This window comes from Pan troglodytes, chromosome 7 (genome assembly GCF_028858775.2).
Source record: "Pan troglodytes isolate AG18354 chromosome 7, NHGRI_mPanTro3-v2.0_pri, whole genome shotgun sequence".
Classification (NCBI taxonomy): domain Eukaryota; kingdom Metazoa; phylum Chordata; class Mammalia; order Primates; family Hominidae; genus Pan; species Pan troglodytes.
In genome coordinates this window covers 77,121,684-77,140,723 of record NC_072405.2, presented here as the reverse complement: position 1 = coordinate 77,140,723, position 19,040 = coordinate 77,121,684, and the positions used below count along the sequence as shown (strand labels likewise).

The following is a 19,040-nucleotide window of genomic DNA, read 5'->3' as shown; positions in this document are numbered from 1 at the left end:
AGACTCTTTGGGGTCCTCTCCAATTTTTAACAATGTAAAGGGCTTTTGAGACTAGAAAAATGAGAATATGTTTAGTTATAAATCAAATCTCTCTCATAAGCAACAACTCATATAAACATGTTTAATAGGCAATTCAAAATAAACAATCTAAATGAGAACTCTTAATGTTATCCAAACCTGACAAATTTGATTTTTTCCTAGTTTTTCTAATTTTAGTAAGCAGTACCACAATTGACCTAGTTGCTCATCTCCCAAACCTAGCAATCCATCATTGACTGATTTGTTCTGCAATTCCCCACATCCAATCCATTAGCAAGTTCCAGTGACACAACTATAGAAATATATTCCTAACCACACCACTTCTCACCACCATCATAACTACTACCCCACTTCAAAGTACCATCATAGTCTCTTGGCATCTCGGAAAATTAAAATAAACAAACAAAAAGCTTTATTGGTAAGGTTTCCAAAGAGGAGCTATCAAAAAATACAATGTTTTCCATATCATTATCATTTAGATACAAGTGGAATAAAATAATTTACATAATATAGTGTTATGAGTTATTTTGCAATATAGTGATTCAGTGATTACAGTGATTCCATTTTCTCTAACCAAATTCTAAAGGCCTTGACTCAAAAGAGTAGGTGATATATATTTAATGGAATAGCTTTCATAAAACAATATGCATTTAACTTTCAAAGTTTTAAAATGTTAGCCCAAATAAATTATACTTGAACATTTTATGTTTCAGAAAATTTATTTATGTTGAGACAGTGGAATAAAAGGTAAGTTCTACATTTTCTTTTCACCAGATGTATAGTTCAACTTACCTTATCGAGTTCATCTGAAATTGCAATACCTGGGATTTAAAAGAGATTTATAAAAAAAAGTTTTAGAAGCAATCTTTAGTAACCTGATGTTCAAAACAAACTTTCTATTTGTAAAAGTAGTGCATTTCCTATTCTATTTGTTTTCTTTTTATTAGTGCTTCAAAATAATGTGGCACATCCTTTTTACCAATGAAAACAAATTAGGAGTTTAAGTCAATTATGACAGCCATGAACTGCTGAAGCAATGCAAATGATGCAACAAAAACAAAGCAGCGCCATATTCCTTGCAGGTGGTTAAAGGCAGAACAAACTTGCGAATGTAATTGTAGAGATATCATTTTTATGTTATGATGACAATAAAGTATAATTTAGCCTGTTACTATTTTGCTCCTTGTTACAAATTTAGATTCCCAGAATAATTAGATATTAAGGCAGAATGGTGGTCCAAGATGACTTATTCTAATGTCTTTAGTTTGTGGATGAGGAAATAGATGAGAAAGTTTAAGGAATTTTCCCACAGTCCCTCAGATTGACAGCTCCTTGAGCCAATGCATAAATGATTCCTCATCACAAGTTCCTTCCCCACCATCCACATATTTCTCACTGCACATCAGTATAATTTCTATCTTTATCCTTTCTCCAAAATTATTCTAAGTCAGCAATGTAAAAAGTTTAGTCCTTAATTTATTTCTCTGTGATGATACACTATCAATTCCACTTTACTGAAATGCTGTCCTCTCTCTTCTGTTCTCCTTTGTCTCCTTCACAGGAATTCCCTTTTTTGCAGGGATAGGGGTCCTTTCCTGAAATGGCAAGGGCTCTTTGTTGAGCTGTCTTTTCTTCTCATTTGATATACTTCTCTTGATAATCTACCCCATAACTTTGATATTTTTATTTCTCTATATGGCACATCTTTACTGCCAGCACAGACTTTCTTCCTGAGCTAATTGTTGAATTCTTGTGGGCATTCCATTCTCAACTTGTCAGACTAAAGACATCATCCTCCTCAACTCACTCTGCGTTTTATTCTTTTGAACAATGGGGCTAAACTTCAGCACTGTGGCAGGGCGCTGGAGCAGGTGTGGCCAGCTCTCAGATTCAGGGCACAGAGCAAAGGGGGGTTGGTGTCAAACCCCAGTAGGGAATGAGCCAAGAGATAAGGAAAGGTCTAAAGTTTGAAGCCCAGGAGAACTTGGAGAAAATAAGAATAGGAATTGAAGCTGAAGTTCAGCAGACTACAAAGAACAAGAAAGAATGAGCTGGGTTGGAAGAAAGAACCTGAAAGCAGCCTCAGGACAATGAACCTGAGTAGAAAGAGTGTGTTACAGGGTTCAGATCCCCTGCCTGCCTCGGGTATAGATGTGGAGGGTATAAATGATATTTCATTAGTTCTTATATCATCTCCCACACCACTAACCTAATGAATCAATTATACACAAAGCTGAAAAAGTACGCACAACTTCATCTCAGTAAATGGCACCATTGTAGATCCCCTTGTAGATGACACTAGAAACACAGGTACATTTGGGGCTTATTCTTCAATATTTTATAAAATTCTTTTTTTTTGGTAGAAGTCATTGGTAACTAAGAATTTTTATGTGTCACATCAAAAGAGAGTCTAACTACCATTTCAGGGATTTGGGGTGACCAAAGCTTAACAATTATTCAAGGACTTGCTGTATTATGAAGGTAGTGCCTTCAAACAGTTAAAGGAGAAAAAGCTTTAAGGAGGGCTAGCATTGGAGCTGGGCTGTATCACTGCTGAGTGAACCGTGATGGAGAACTCAGATATGACAGCACCACAGTCAAGGGGAAGATGTGAGACTAAGAGATCTCAGAGTGCAATTATAAACATTTGTGAAGACCTAACATAAATCATACATTTGTGGAATTTTTGGGCTTAAAAAATATAGAGAATTACAAATGGTCATTTAGAATAACTCAGATGTTAAGAAAAGATAGGACATTTATGGGATACTAAATGGCTTATGTCACATTCTATAGATTTAAAATACATTATTACAATTTATAAAAATCCAAACATATCTTTTAAATGCTTATATTTACATGTAATATAATTCTACAAAAAAAGTTCCTTTCCAATATGAATTCAAGATTAAGACTGAATATCTTAAATATAAAATTTTAAAGAGCTTAGTCTATTTTAAAAGAGAGAGCATAGATAATATGAAACAGAATTCTGTTTCTCACCCAAAGTCATAAAGCTTAGATATCTGAAATTAAATAATCCATAATTCAATTATTTGGGATTTTTTAAACTCTCTTAACCTCTGGATTTATTTTTATTTTTATTTATTTATTTATTTATTTATTTATTTATTTTTGAGACAGAGTCTTGCCTTGTCTCCTAGGCTGGAGTACAATGGCTGGATCTCGGCTCACTGCAACCCCCACCTCCCGGGTTCAAACGATTCTCCTGCCTCAGCCTCATGAGTAGCTGGGATTACAGGCACCCGCCACCACGCCCAGCTAATTTTTGTATTTTTAGTAAAGACGGGGTTTCACCATGTTGACCAGGCTGGTCTCAAACTCCTGACCTCGTGTTCCACCTGCCTGGGCCTCCCAAAGTGCTGGGATTATAGGGGTGAGTCACTGCACCTGGCCTGATCTCTTGATTTTTTTTTTAACTTCCTGCCTCATGCTCTCAGGCTTACAAAAAGAGTTTTCTCATTTAACTTTTAGAAAGCTACCAGTTGATCTTTAAGTTTCTTTTAGGCCTCATATTTATGAATCCATTATTCATAAAGATAGCGGCAATATATCACTCTTCCAGAAAGAAGCAAGAACTGGCAAGTAAGTAAAAAAGCCCTGTGAATAGTCAAAATGTGTGTCACACAGAACTGGCACATTACTCATGGGCTACCTCCTCTCAATTTTAGCAAACATATGAGCTGTTTTTCAGGGCTGGAAAATTTTAGCAGTTGAAAATGGAGATGAAGAGAAACATTGCTTTGAAGATGTATTTCAGTACTAAGAAGTAAGGGACCCCAGAATAAAACTCAAACTAGCTAAATGGAAAACTTGGTTTGGAGAAAGAATTATGCCTTTAATTATGCCAACTCTTTGGTCTGACCATATTTTGTTCAAATACTTATTATCATATTTTCTTAAAATTTACATATTTTGATGACTTTGCCTGAGAAATTATCCAAATAAATCTCCACTCTATTATCTGTAATTCTTTCAGCTTTCTATTATCAATGTCAAATTGCCTAGGGCATTTTTTTTTACTTCTTATTTCATTTTTAATCAAAGCTTAAACAGATTAAAAGCAGATGAAAGAATTTTAATGAAACGCTCCACAGAGGCATGAAGCTCTAATGGGAACCATTTCTACTGAGTAGCCAGGATATCTCTCCCAGTGTCTAGCAGAACATCCACAGCTACTCCCTGAGAAGAGATTAACAACTTTTAGGCATTTTATTAACTTTTAAAAGATATCATATTTTAAATTGAGACTCTTTTTTAAGTTAATGAAGACTGGGGATCTTCAGAAAACAGAAAATATGCAAGAGAAAATGAAGTGGGTTGCTAAGATATGTTGGAAAAAAGAAAAGCCCAGGACTTGAGGGTGGGACTCTTAATGAGCACTGGAACACATGGTCCTTGTAAAAGTCAAACTAGAGCTTAAAGGAAATATCCTATCAGGGTGATATAGTTTGGATTTGTGTCCTGCCCAAATCTCATGTTGAATTGTAATCCCCAATGTTAGAGGTGAGGGCTGGTGGGAGGTGACTGGATCATGGGGGTGGATTTCTCATGAATGGTCCAGTACCATGTCTTTGTTGCCGCTCTCATGATAGTGAGTGAGTTCTCAAATGATGTGGTCCTTTGAAAATGTATAGAAAATGTGTAGCACCTTCCCCAACCTTGCTCTTGCTTTTGCTTTCGCCATTTGACTGCTAGTTCCTGCTTGGCCTTGCGCCATGATTGTAAGCCTCCAGAGGCCTCCCCAAAGGCAGATGCTGGTTTTATGCTTCCTGTACAGCCTGCAAAACCATGAGCCAATTAAACCCCCTTTCTTATAAATTACTCAGACTCAGGTATTTCTTCACAGCAATGCAAGAATGGCCTAATACACAAAGTAACCATTGCTTAGGGTAGCAATAATGTCCAGCTGTAGGAGTGAGCTGCCTGGAAGTGAAGGGAAAAATTAGTTCTTTCAGAAACTGAGCTTCTCTTCTGGATAAAGAAGCAGTGGCTCCCACAGGCATGTCAGAGGTAGACATGAATCAGATAGAACTTTCTGATTCACTGTGGAGCAAACCTATCTAGATGGCCTCCATCTGTGTCATTTAATTTATAGGCCTTTCCATTTATTCTCAACTCCAAAGAGGTCTCACTGTGCGCAGGCTAAAGCAACTCCATCTTTGATGCTAATCTCCCATGTTGACTTCTGATCAACCCAGTTCTGGGAATGCCTCTAAGATTTCCCATTTATCTATTATTCCTTGTTTAAGAGCAGGTACTTACCATAAATCCTGCCATTAGGTCAAAACAACCTTGATGCTATTGTACTTCAGTTGTCCTACATATCCCTTCTAAATCACATACGCCCTTTCCCTATGATATATAAGCCCTGGGTCTGGAAGATGATGGTGCAGGGAGTAACCTTGTCTTACAATCTCCCCAGGCACACACGGCTTCTGTTCATTAGTCCCTATTAAATGTTTCTTTCTAAATTCAACTTGCAGCCTCTTTCTTCAGCCTTTCAGCTTCCTCAGACTTTTGGGGGTACATTTGCATAAACCAGCACAGCACAAAACACATTAGTATCAGAAACTTATTTCAAAACACAGTTCTCATATTCTCATATTTGAGTTGCCTTCTATAAGGGAAATAAGAGCAATAGGTTTCTTCAAGACTTCCATCTTTCTAGGCATCTGCTCAGCCACAGAGTTAGAATTAGGTTGTAGTTATAGGAAATGGAAGTAGCAACTTTTCAAAATTCTCTATACCTTACAACTTTTCAAAATTCTCTATATATCGTAGTGTAATTCATTTCACAAAAGTAGGTTCGATTCATATAGTATAAAATAGTACCATTTCTCCAAAATCTACTTCCCTATTGGAAAAAAATGCCAATTGTATTATAATGTAGAAAATTAGACTCCCCAATTCTTTCTTGTTTTAAGCCTTTTTTCAACTGTGAAATAAAATTCAATACAAAAATAAAGCATATAACTTGGAAATATTAGTTTTATGCTAGAGCTGGCCCATACTGGCTTCTGAAAACCAACTCCCCACATTCCTTCCCAACACCTCATTCAGGAATGTCACATAGGTAGCTTGAAATTAGCCATAGTGGGAATATGTACATCATGGAAATTGACAAATGCTGAAAATCAGGGCTTATTTTCAGAGTTAGCTTACTGGCATGCCACTGAGTATAAAGAGTAATGTTAAAGAAAATACCTGTGTAAGTAAAACTTTTATCAATAAATGGGTGATCAACAACCTCTGACAATTAGTCAACTAAAACACCCTTTAGACTGGGCACAGTGGCTCATACCTGTAATCTTAACACTTTGGGAAGCCGAGGTGGGAGGATCACTTGAACTCAGGAGTTCGAGACCAGCCTGGGCAACATAGTGAGACCTTGTCTCTACTTATATTTTAAAATAAATGTTTAAAAACACCCTTTATATAGACTGCTAATTGCTTTTAGAGCAAAGAGCATTCCTGCTAGAAGTTGAGGAATTCAATCCTCAACTGGTGTATTAGTTTGTTTTCACATGGCTGATAAAGACATACCTGAAACTGGGAACAAAAAGAGGTTTAATTGGACTTAAACAGTTCCACATGCCTGGGGAGGCCCCAGAATCATGGTTGGAGACAAAAGGCAATTCTTAGAAGGCAGAGGCAAGAGGAAATGAGAAAGAAGCAAAAACAGAAACCCCTGATAAACCTATTAGATCTCATGAGACTTATTCACTAGCATGAGAATAGCACAGGATAATCTGGTCCCCATGATTCAATTACCTCCCCCTGGGTTCCTCCCACAACATGTGGGAATTCTGGAAGATACAATTCAAGTTGAGATTTGGGTGAGGACACAGCCAATCCATATCAATCCTTCCCTGGCCCCTCCAAATCTCATGTCCTCACATTTCAAAACAAATCATGCCTTCCCAACAGTCCCCCAAAATCTTAACTCATTTCAGCATTAACCCAAAAGTCCACAGTCCAGAGTCTTATCTGAGACAAGGCAAGTCCCTTCTACATACGAGCCTGTAAAATCAAAAGCAAGCTAGTTACTTCCTAGACACAATGGGGGTACAGGTATTGGGGTATAGGTATTGGTTAAATACAGCCATTCCAAAAGGGAGAAATTGGCCAAAACAAACGGCTTACAGGGTCCATGCAAGTCCAAAATCCAGCAGGGTAGTCAAATTTTAAAGCTCCAAAATGATCTCCTTTAACTCCAGGTCTCATATCCAGTTCACGCTGATGTAAGAGGTGGGTGCACACAGTCTTAGGCAGCCCCGCCCCTGCGGCTTTGTAGGGTATGCCTCTCTCCTGGCTGCTGCCATGGGCTGGCTTTGAGTGTCTGTGGCTTTTCCAGGCACACGGTGCAAGCTGTTGGTGGATCTACCATTCTGGGGTCTGGAGGATGGTGGTCCTCTTCTCACAGCTCCACTAGGTGGTGCCCCAGTAGGGACTCAGTGTGGGGGCTCTGACCCCACATTTCCCTTCCACACTGCCCTAGCAGAGGTTATCCATGAGGGCCCCGCCATGAAAGCAATCTTTGCCTGGGCATCCAGGCATTTCCATGCATCCTCTAAAATCTAGGCAGAGGTTCCCAAACCTCAGTTCTTGACTTCTGTGCACGTGCAGGCTCAACACCACATGAAAGCTGCCAAGGCTTGGGGCTTATACCCTCTGAAGCCACAGCCCACATTGTACATTGGCCCCTTTCAGCTATGGCTGGGACACAGGGCACCCCGTGCACACAATACGGGAACCCTGGACCTGGCCCATGAAATTACATTTTCCTCCAGGGCCTCTAGGACTGTGATGGGAGGGACTGTCATGAAAGTCTCTGACATGGCCTGGAGACATTTTGCCCATGGTCTTGGGGATTAACATTAGGCTCCTGGCTACTTATGCAAATTTCTACAGCCAGCTTGAATGTCTCCCCAGAAAATGGGTTTTTCTTTTCTATTGCAAAGTGAGGCTGCAAATTTTCCAAACTTTTATGCTCTGCTCCCCTTATAAAAAACAGAATGCCTTTAACAGTACCCAAGTCACCTCTTGAATGCTTTGCTGCTTAGAAATTTCTTCTGCCAGATACACTAAATCATCTTTCTCAAGTTCAAAATTCCACAAATCTCTAGGGCAGGGATAAAATGCTGCCAGTCTCTTTGCTAAAATATAACAAGAGTCACCTCTGCTCCAGTTCCCAACAAGTTCCTCATCTCCATCTGAGATCACCTCGGTCTGGACCTTATTGTTCATATCACTATCGGTATTTTTGTCAAAGCCATTCAACAAGTTTCTAGGAAGTTTCAAACTTTCACACATTTTCCTGTCTTCTTCTGAGGCCTCCAAATTGTTCCAACCTCTACGTGTTACCCAGTTCCAAAGTTGCTTCAACATTTTGAGGTATCTTTTTGGCAACACCCCACTCTCAGTAACAATTTACTGTATTAGTTTTCACACTGCTGATAAAGACATACCCAAAACTGGGAACAAAAAGAGGTTTAATCGTACTTACATCTCCACATGGCTGGAGAGGCCTCAGAACCATGGCAGGAGGTGAAAGACACTTCTTATATGGCAGAGGCAAGAGAAAATGAGGAAGAACCAAAAGCAGAACCCCCTGATAAACCCATCAGATCTTGTGAGACTTATTCACTAGCATGAGAATAGCACAGGAAAAGCTGGCCCCTGTGATTCCATTACCTCCCCCTGGGTCCCCCCCACAACATGTGGGAATTCTGGGAGATACAATTCAAGTTGAGATTTTGGTGAGGACATAGCCAAACCATATTAATTGGTTATCCTAGAACAAAAGTTGAAAACATTTTCTGTTATGGGCTAAATAGTAAATATTTTAGATATAGATCATATCATACTCACACATTCTTGTTCTTGCTTTATAAATAACTCTTTTAAAATGTAAAAATCATGCTTAGAACATGAGCCACAAAAACAGGCCACAGGTTAGATTTGGCCCATGGGCGAGAGTTTGCTGAGCCCTGCTCTAGAAGCACATACCAATTTTCATCCTTGATTAACCAGCGCATTCATTTCTCCAAGAATAGTTTCAAATGGTGTTGGTTTTCATCAGGCCCCTCTACCCATCTCTTCCTCCTTCTTACTGTATAGGACCTCAAAGTTTAATATCCTGAAAACTTGAAAACCATAAGATTTGAACTTCCTGGACTTCCTGACCCTTCATCCCCCTCAAAAAGCCATGGATGCTGTTCTCTTCAGTCTCAGAGGACAAAGTGCACTTATATCCATTTGTTTTCTTGGCTCCATCCCCAACCTCCATCTCTGGTATTTACTCCAACTATTATCTTCTCTCCCTCTCCTGAATCTGCAAGTTCTTTATCTTGGTTTCCACTAATACCCTAAAAACCATTAATTGTACACACAGACACATATTCTCTCTCTCTGTTGCTTTCTCTCTCTCTCTCTCTCTCTCTCTCTCTCACTGTTTCTCTGTGTCTCTCTGATACATGCACAGAAGAAACTAAAGGAAATCAGACCAAAATGATGAAAAAATTCCATATTTCCCCACTAATTGCTGCCCCTTTTCACATCTTCTCTTCCATCATAACTTTTTGCAGGACGTACTCCTCCTTTCTCTACTCCTCATCTCTCTTCACTGCTGTCCATTCCTTCTTCCATCTACTGCATACCAGCTTCTGCTTCCAGTAGTCTCTAAAAATTATTCTTTAATTATTCTTAAAATTATTCTTTATAAAGTAACTATACACATCCTGATTATCAAGTCAAATTGCATCTTTTCTCTTCTATTGCAAATATACACCCTTTATATTTCATTTTATCAAATGAAGACATGTTTAGCATTAAAAAATAGGGAAAAATAAAATAAGCCCCCAGTCACAGACAACTAATGACAATAGCTTATTCAGTGTTCTTTCAAATAATATTGTATGCATATGATATGGTTTGGCTCTGTGTCCCCAACCAAATCTCATCTCAAATTATAATTTCCACTTGTTGAGGGAGAAACCTGTAATCCTTACATGTTGGCAAAGGGAGGTGATTGGATAATGGGGGCAGTGTTCCACATGCTGTTCTCATGATAGTGAGTTCTCACAAGATCTGATGGTTTTATAAGAGGCTCATCCCCCTTCACTTTCATTCTCTCTCCTGCCATCTTGTGAAGAAGGTGCCTGCTTCTCCTTCTGCCATAATTGTAAGTTTCCTGAGGCCTCTTCAGCCATGTGGGACTGTGAATCAATTAAACCACTTTCCTTTATAAATTACCCAGTCTCAGGCATTTCTTTATAGCAGTGTGAAAACAGACTAACAGCAAATTGATACTGGGAGTTTGGGGCACTGCTATAAAGATACTTGAAAACGTGGAAGTGACTTTGAAACTGGGTAACAGGCAGAGGTTGGAACAGTTTGGAGGGCTCAGAAGAAGATAGGAAGATGTGGGAAAGTTTGGAAATTCCTAGAGACTTGTTGAATGGTTTTGACTAAAATGATGATAGTGATATGGACAATGAAGCCCAGGCTGACGTGGTCTCAGATGGAGATGAGAAACTTGAGCAACTGGGAACTGGAGCAAAGGTCACTCTTGCTATGCTTTAGTAAAGAGACTGATGGCATCTCTAGGGCAGATCTGTGGATCTTTGAACTTGAGAGAGATGATCTGAAATTGAAACTTATGTTTAAAAGGGAAGCAGAGCATAAAAACTTGAAAATTTTGCAGGCTGACTATGTGGTAGAAAAGAAAAACCCATTTTCTGGGAAGAAATTCAAACCAGCTGCAGACATTTGCATAAGTAACAAGGAGCTGAATGCTATTCACCAAGACAATGGGGAAAATGTCTCCAGGGCATGTCAGAGGTGTTCATGGCAGCCCCTCCCATCAAAGGTCCAGAGACCTAGGAGGAAAAATGGTTTCCTGGGCCAGGCTCATGGTCCCTGCTGCTCTGTGCAGCCTCAGGACATGGCATCCTGCATCCCAGCCGTTTCAGCTCCAGTGGTGGCTACAAGGGACCAAAGGCTGTTGCTTCAGAGGGTGCAAGCCCCAAGTCTTGGTGGCTTCCATGTGGTGTCGGGCCTGTGGGTGCACATAAGTCAAGAATTGAAGTTTGGGAAACTCCACCTAGATTTCAGAGGATGTATGGAAATGCCTGAATGTCCAGGCAGAAGTCTGCTACACGGGTGGAGCCCTCATGGAGAGCCTCTGCTAGGGCAGTGCAAAGGGGAAATGCAGGGTTGGCTCCCACAGCCTCAGGTATCCCTCCTTCATGGCTGGCATTGAGTGTCTGTGGCTTTTCCAGGAGCACAGTTCAAGCTGTCAGTAGATCTACCATTCTGGGATCTGAATGATGGTGGCCTTCTTCTCATAATGCCACTAGGCAGTGCTCCAGTGGGAACTGTGTGTGGAGGCTCCAACCCTACATTTCCCTTTTGCACTGCCCTCGCAGAGGTTCTCCATGAGGAGTCTCTGCTTTGTTTCAGGCTCTATTCATTTCTGTCCTTGCCTCCAGGCATGGGCCATGTCAACTCTGTCCCCATGTTGCCTCCAAGAGTGATTGGTAAAATAAAAATGCAAACTTGCTTAGGATCATAATCTACTGACAAGATTCCTGTAGCATAGAAGTCCCTACCCCTGATTCCTGACTTCTCTGTAACCCAGACTTCTAGCTTCATTCCCTTTATTATTTGCTTCACCCTTCATGCACCAATAATATGACATGTGATCTGAGAGATCAAAATAGACGCCCCTTTATCAACTAGGATGGACCTTAAGGTTAAGGAAACAAAGGTTACCTAGGGGTTGAGATTTCAAGGCCCAGCTGACATGGCAACTTCCTAAATTCCTATGGCTACAAGAAAATCCATACACTTGCTAAACTCTCTAGGAATAAGGGCTATCAGGAAAATTGTCATACTCCCTCCCTAACTCTGAATTACAACCCAGACCACTAAAGTAACAGGACCAGCCTTACAAACATTCTTTTGTGATAAGCAACTGCAGACTTTAAGCCAGTTTCAGCCAACTTACAGAGATTGTGAATAAACTGTCTTTATATCCTATGATTCACCTTTTGACATAGTGATATTCCACTTCATTTTAATGCTAAAACCACACCCCAAAGTGAACATAGGATATATGTTACATATATCTTTGCCCATTGTGCATGTACTCAACTGCCCACATAAATATGTATGGTTTTCCCCCAAATCTACTGAATATGTATGACATCTTTGTAATACAGACCCTGTAGGGCATAAAACCCAACTCGCCCTTTCCCTCTTCAAAAAGAGCACTTTTAGTTCATACCAGACTATCTCTTACTGGTTTGCAAACTGGTATCAGCAATAAAACTATCCTTTTTACTATTTAGTCATCCTTTTGGCCTTTTCAATGATAAAACTTCCTCTTTCTTTGAAATACATCCTTACACACATGCTTCTCTCTTCCAGGAATATCTGTCTCCACGACACATCTTGACTCTCCTCCTACTGTACCTTGACCTTTGGATACTTCCAAATTTGATTTGGATAACTTTTCTATCAAGTTGTCCCTAAACCCCTTTGGAGATTCTTCTATGCCTCCTCAGCTCTTTTAAAGTACTTTGTACAAGACTTTGAAACTATGATTTCCAAACCTGTCTCCACTACTAAAATGTAAGCTTGAAGTCTAGTTCCAAGTGTTAGTCATCTTTGCATTCCTGCATACATTCAATGAATGTGGGAATGAATGAACAAGTAATTGCCACATTATCCATCTCTATTTTCTCTCATGCATAGTTATTCTATCACTCCTTAGTCTGTTTGTCAGAAAAGACTTCTTGGGTACATTCCTGACTGACTCACTAAAAAAGTCCTTTGCTATTTTTTTCTCTTGGCTGAGTGCAGGTTGCTATTAGCAGTCACAGAGCATAAATATCTGTCCTCTGTTCCCCCAGCAGCTGGGCTCTCTTTTCCTTGGAAAGGCTCCAGCCAGTGTTTTCATATGAACTGAAATCCATGGACCAATGTCTGGATGGCCTAAAGATACTCATCCCACCACTGCCTCACATCACAGGGAGCTGTCAGAAGCAGCAAAAGCATTAGACCCAGAGAACACTGGAAACCCTGCCACCCTGGGAATAGTGCCTCACGAAGTAGAAGGTTTTGTTGGCCAATTGCATGAAATAAAAAACTGCTGGTCTTTAGCTTTTAGGATGTTTATTTATTTGTTTACGTGCTTACTTAGCTATCTATTTATTTTTAAGCATCACAGTCAAAGCCAAAGATCCCAGCAAACAAGTCAAATCTACTAACAGCCAAACCCATGTCATCTTATCCCAAAGGCTCACATTTTAAAAAGCAGAAGGCTTGTTTAAGTGAAGAAAGCCTGACTGGTGAGAGGTCTCAGAAAAGAGGGATCAGGATGAAATGGAACCAGAGGTAGCCCTCTTCAAGCAAACCATAACCAAGTTATGTGCTAATCTTTGTGCCAAGTCCTAGGGAGTGCAAGAGCAAAGTGGCTCTGCCCTCAGGAAACTCAAGGTCCAGAGGAGATAAATAAAAACAGATCATAGCATATAAGTGTGTTCAGAGAAAAGTATAGAAGCACAAAGAGAGGGGATGCAAATCCACCCCAGAAGAGGACAGCAACAGAGAAATAATCTTGGAGGAAATGGTATTTGAGCTGAAGCTGAAGAGAAAAGTAAATATGGCTTGCTGAAGAGGGAAGCAGTGGAAGGAGCTGATGGTGAGACTTCAGGGCATGAGGACAACATAAGCAAAAGCATGGAAAGGGGGAACCTCGAGGGAGTGCGGTGCATAAAGAAAGTCATAAGCAATGGTACTGGAGACCCAGTAAACGGCCAGATCCTGGAGCACTTTCTCTGAAGTTCTATGGAGGCACTGAATACCCGAAACAAGTGAATGTCAGGCTTTCACTTTAGAGCCACTACACTTATAGTGAAGGCTGATTGGCAGAATGGAGAAGCAAATCAATAGTGTGTGTTCCTTGCTTCTCCTGGGCACCAAGCTAGGCTACTTTTTCCAGCTCCCTTGTAGTTAGCTGTAGAATATAGGAAGATAATGTATGTCACTTCCATGATTTGCATTAGAAACCTGCCCCATGATCTTTTACAGGCTCTTTCTGCTTCCGCAGCGACCTTAAAAGTCAGTGTTGAAGATGGTAGAATGACAGGATGGAAAGAGTCTGCATTCCCAGAACATCACATGAAACTATTCGCTGAGTGAGAAAATACTGACGTTGTATCAAGCCACAGAGATTTTGGCCATGAAACTCTCCTAAACATAAATTTATGACAGTCCAGACAGCCATAAGCTCAATAAGGGCAGAGGCTGTCCTCTTTTTTTTTTCTAACACAGGGCAGGAATGAAATATCTTAAATGGATAAACCAATAATCTGGTCAGAGATGTTGAGAGAGTGAACTAGAAGATATTGATAGGAGTGAAGATATAAACTAGACTCAAAACATATCTTAGAGGAAAAATTAGCAAGATTTGATAACTAATCAGTTATGAACAATAAGGAAGAAAGAGGAATCTAGAAGGGTTCCAGTTTGGAAGAATAGGTAAGTTATGGTACCACCACCTAACACACAGCATGCAGCCGAAAGGTCACATTTGAAGAGGGAGGTGTGGTCCACTTAGATACATTGAGTTTAACATGGCATTGGGATAGCCAAGTGGAGATACGCTTTGGGCATGTTGTAAAAACACATAAAAGGTGTGGATGGAAATACACTCATTTGAGTTAGCTGCGTAGGGGTGATAAATGAGGAGGGTGAATGAGGTTGAATGGAGAGAGCACTTGAAAGAACAAAGGCAAAGGATCAATCACGAACCATAGGAACAGCATTAAGAGTGGCAAGGAAGAAAGATAAACTCCTGAATGAGGCCTACAGGAAGTGATGCAAAGGGCATCCAAAGAGGATGGAGGGCCAGCACCCAGAAAGGAGGTGAACAGGGAGTCGGAAGAATGACAGCGTAATCAACGGGGTTACAACTACCAGAGAAATTTTGTAACATGAAGACTGGAAAACTGCTCATTCCATTTGGCAATTTGGAAATCACCTGGTGACCAGTGTGAGATAAGTTTCAGAAGTATAGGTGCGATTTTATAATTAGTTTGTGGAGTAGAAGGAAGATGAGCAAGTAGAGACAGTGAGCACTAACTGATATATGAGTTAAAAAGAAATTATTTAGGCAGGTAGTGAGGGTAAGGAAGCCCTCAGTAAGGTTTTCCTTTTAATGAAAAGCAGCCCCCAAAACATTTTCTTTTCTAGCAAAGAGCAGACTGTAAAATCGAGTTGCAGACATAGACAAGCAACCTGGAAGCTTGCATGGCTGAATGCCGGCAGTTGTGCCAATAGGAAAAGGCTATCTGGGACTAGGGATGTTCAAAATGGTGGCTCTGTCTTCCCTTTTCCTTTCCAACCACGTGTGCGGTAGGGAGCAGACAACATGGCACCTGCCAAGTGGAAAGCCTATTTGCATAATAAGATTAGGGTGGGGCAGCCAGCTTCCTGGTATGTTATGTAAACATCACACCTGGTCCAACCAGTCTTTGGGCCCTATGTAAATCAGATACCACCTCCTCAAGCCTGTCTATAAAATCTGATGCACTCGGCAGTGGGCCAGAAGTCCCATTTGGGCACCCCTCTCTCTTACAAGAGAGAGAACTGTTCTCCTTTTTCTTTCTTTTGCCTGTTAAATCTCCACTCCTAAACCCACTTCTTGTTGTGTCTGTGCCCTCAGTGCCCTTGGTGTGAGACAATGAACCTCGGGTATTTACCCCAGACAACGATGCCGCTTCACAACTACTCTTTCAAACATTGTATGAAGGAGGAAGAAGGAAAACCAATGATGTCTGGAGTTAATCTCAAGAGAAGAGATTTTGTGGGGGTTTTTTTTGTTAACATTAGTTAGAGCAGTGATGTCCAGTATGGTAGCCACTTGTCCTGTGGCTACTGACCAGTTGAAATGTGGCTAGTTCCAAAACGAGAGGTGCTGTGAATTAAAATTTACACTAGAGTTTGAAGACTTAGAATGAGAAAAAAAGAATATAAAATATCTCGAAAAATTTTTATATGGAATACAATGAAACATAATAATTGGATATATTGGGTTAAATACAACATTTTATTCCAATTGTTTTCACATGTTTCTTTTTGCCTTTTTTAAATGTGCCTGTTTGAAAATACAAAACGTATACCTGGCAAACATTACTTTTCTACTGGAAAATGCTTAGCTGAAGCATGCTATAAGTGAATAAGTAGTACTAGCAATAATAATATCTATGGCAGGCAGAATTCTAAGATGGCCTTCAGGATTCACTTTTGTTGCATCTTTTCCTCTTTGAGTGTGAGTGGGCCTCCTGAGCATGAAGGGTTTTCACACCCTCAAATAGAATACTAACCAGGAGACTTTGAGTAAATCAGAATGGGGATTACTCTATATGGCTCTGACCTAATCAGGTGTGCCCTTTAAAGGAAGGTAAAGAATCAGACAGCTACTCCATCGTGGCCTCAAAGAAGAAGCAGTAAATGACTATTGAGATGGGGGCAAACACTTGAAGGAATGGGTAAGAGCCCAGGCTCCTGGTAAGAAAAAAGTAATGTTTGAGGAAAGTACAGAAATGCTACAAAGTGAGGGCTCAAGGCACCAAAAACCCACTATGCCTACTTCGTCATGACTATGTGGCAATACAAGCCACTGTTGGAGTCATTCTAACCCGTCTGCCTTTCCAAGAGAGCAATATCATGCAGATTGCCACCGTTTATGATTGACTTTAAGATAAAATGTTACATTGAAAGGTTTGAAAAAAAGCCAGAAAAAGAGCGTGGTACAGTTGTTACTGAAACAGAAATCATGTTTGCAAACTGAAGAGACTATCTAGTCTTTCCTGGTATTATTTGAGTTGTGTGTGTGTGTGTGTGTGTGTGTGTGTGTGTGTGTGTGTGTGTGTTCATTTAAGTCTCTAAAAGCTGGCAGTAGATGAGCTGAAATAACTATCATTTTGAGAGATATAAATGATTATTTGCTGTCAATCTCAACTAAAAAAATAATACTTCTAAAACATGTAGGATTTTTTTAGACCGTACAACCAAGATAAAGTGAATTCTCATCAGTGACTACATTAAAATTAGATCACTAAAAACTTTCAGCCTTTTGCATCAATGATTATGCCACTGGAAAGAAAGGTCCACAGTATCAAAACATGGAATATTCCTTATGAAGGTACCTGGAGGAAAATCCCATCCCCTATGTCTTCCTAGTAATTAAAACAATGGGTAATAAAGTTACTATCATAGAAAAAGAGTTAACAAGCTGAAACTATTATAAGAGTCAAATAAAAATGAATTACTTCCTGGTTCCAGTTGGAGGAAGTAGGAATGCCATTACATAGCTAAACTCTGGGCAACTAGACTGATAAACAATCATCAGCAAACAGTAAAGCTGCATTTGTATTCATGTGTACTGACCAGGGCAGGCATGTTGATAACTTGGTAGTAAACATGTTGTGCCTAAGACAATTCAATAATAAAGCTCAGATTCAGAAAATCATAGAAACTCAAGTCATTCCAAGAAAGTATAATTTTGCTCAGAAAAATAGTCAAAGAGCAATTCTTCCCTATGTAACCAACCATCCTCTTAACTCACATAAATCCCACCAGAATACCCTAAAACAGTAGAGTCCCTTAAAACCATTAAGTGAAGCCAAAAACAACCTTCTACTATATCTATAGGAGTTGACTATGACACTTCATTCTGGCCTCACTATGGAGTCACATATAGCTTTTCTGGCCCTTATTTTATCCCAAGAGTAATGTCCTATACCTGTATCTCTTCTACTCTGATGACCAAGGTCTGTCTTTATTGTTTTACTAGGCTGGCCTGCAAGTATTAAACATGGCCCCCATTAGCTTCTGATCACTGGACTCAGTTGTGAGGCTCCACCTGTGTTATGATCTGAATGTTGGTGTCCTCCCAAAACTCATAAGCTAAACTCTAATCCGCAATGTGATGGTGTTAGGAGGTGGAGCCTGGGAGGTAATTAGGACATGTGGGCTCCTTTCTCATGATTGGGATTACTGCCCTTATAAAAGAGGCCTCTGAGAGCTCCCTTGCCCCTTCCACCATGTGAGGACACAGCTAGGATATACAATCTGTGGAACCAAGAAACAGGTCCTCATCAGATACCAAAGGTGTCAGCACCTGGATTTTAGACCATCCACCCTCCAGAATTATAAGAAACAAATTTCTGTTGTTAATAAGTCACTCAGGCTACAGTATTTTGCTATAGCAGCCCAAACGGGGTAAGACAACCTGGAAGGCCACAGCCAGGTTTTCTTGGTCCACAGCTTGAACTCTGACACTTCTGCTACAAAAGTGGGCAACTACATAATTGAAATGCAGTCAAATCCCTATATTAAAAATTTGGGGGAACACAGCAAATACTATTTTACAAATTAACAACAGTATAACAAGTGAAAGGCAGGTGTCACATTTTAAAGGACAAAAGTTGATTGACCGTGTATTTGAAAGTCTTTGCAATGATCAGACACATTCTTCAATCATCCTTCTTTTAGTTCATGTTATTAGGTAAATTGAGAGACTATAAAGAGCCCTGAAGCTCTGCCCCAAATGGTAAGATTCATAAATACGAATATGTGCCTTTGCCATATAGAGAATCAGGCTCTTTTCATAAACATAATATAATCATAAGCCAAAAACTCACTTTACTCTTATTTTCTACAAAAGGAAATTTAACCAAACGTGGAGCTTCCTTGAATCCCATTCAGAGGGTTTTTACTGATGGCAAAGCATAAGATCCTGTGATAAGGTAGCTTAACTTCTGAAAGGGGTTCACTGCACAAAAATATAGAAGGGTCTAATGAAGAGCTGTGAAAAAACTAAAGCTGTACACACACACACACACACACACACACACAAAATACCAAATGTAAATATGTATAATTATAATTACATATATAAGCAT

General features: G+C 39.9%; 1 protein-coding gene across 4 annotated transcripts in view; it reads right to left on the bottom strand.

The window, feature by feature from the left end:
• The window catches only part of C8H8orf34 (chromosome 8 C8orf34 homolog), a 481,071-nt gene that overhangs the window by 328,298 nt on the left and 133,733 nt on the right, over window positions 1-19,040 (bottom strand). For all 4 annotated transcript variants that reach the window (XM_024344934.3, XM_009455317.5, XM_009455316.5 and 1 more), the window contains 1 exon segment: window positions 832-860. In XM_024344934.3, the coding sequence (XP_024200702.2) occupies window positions 832-860 (29 nt within the window).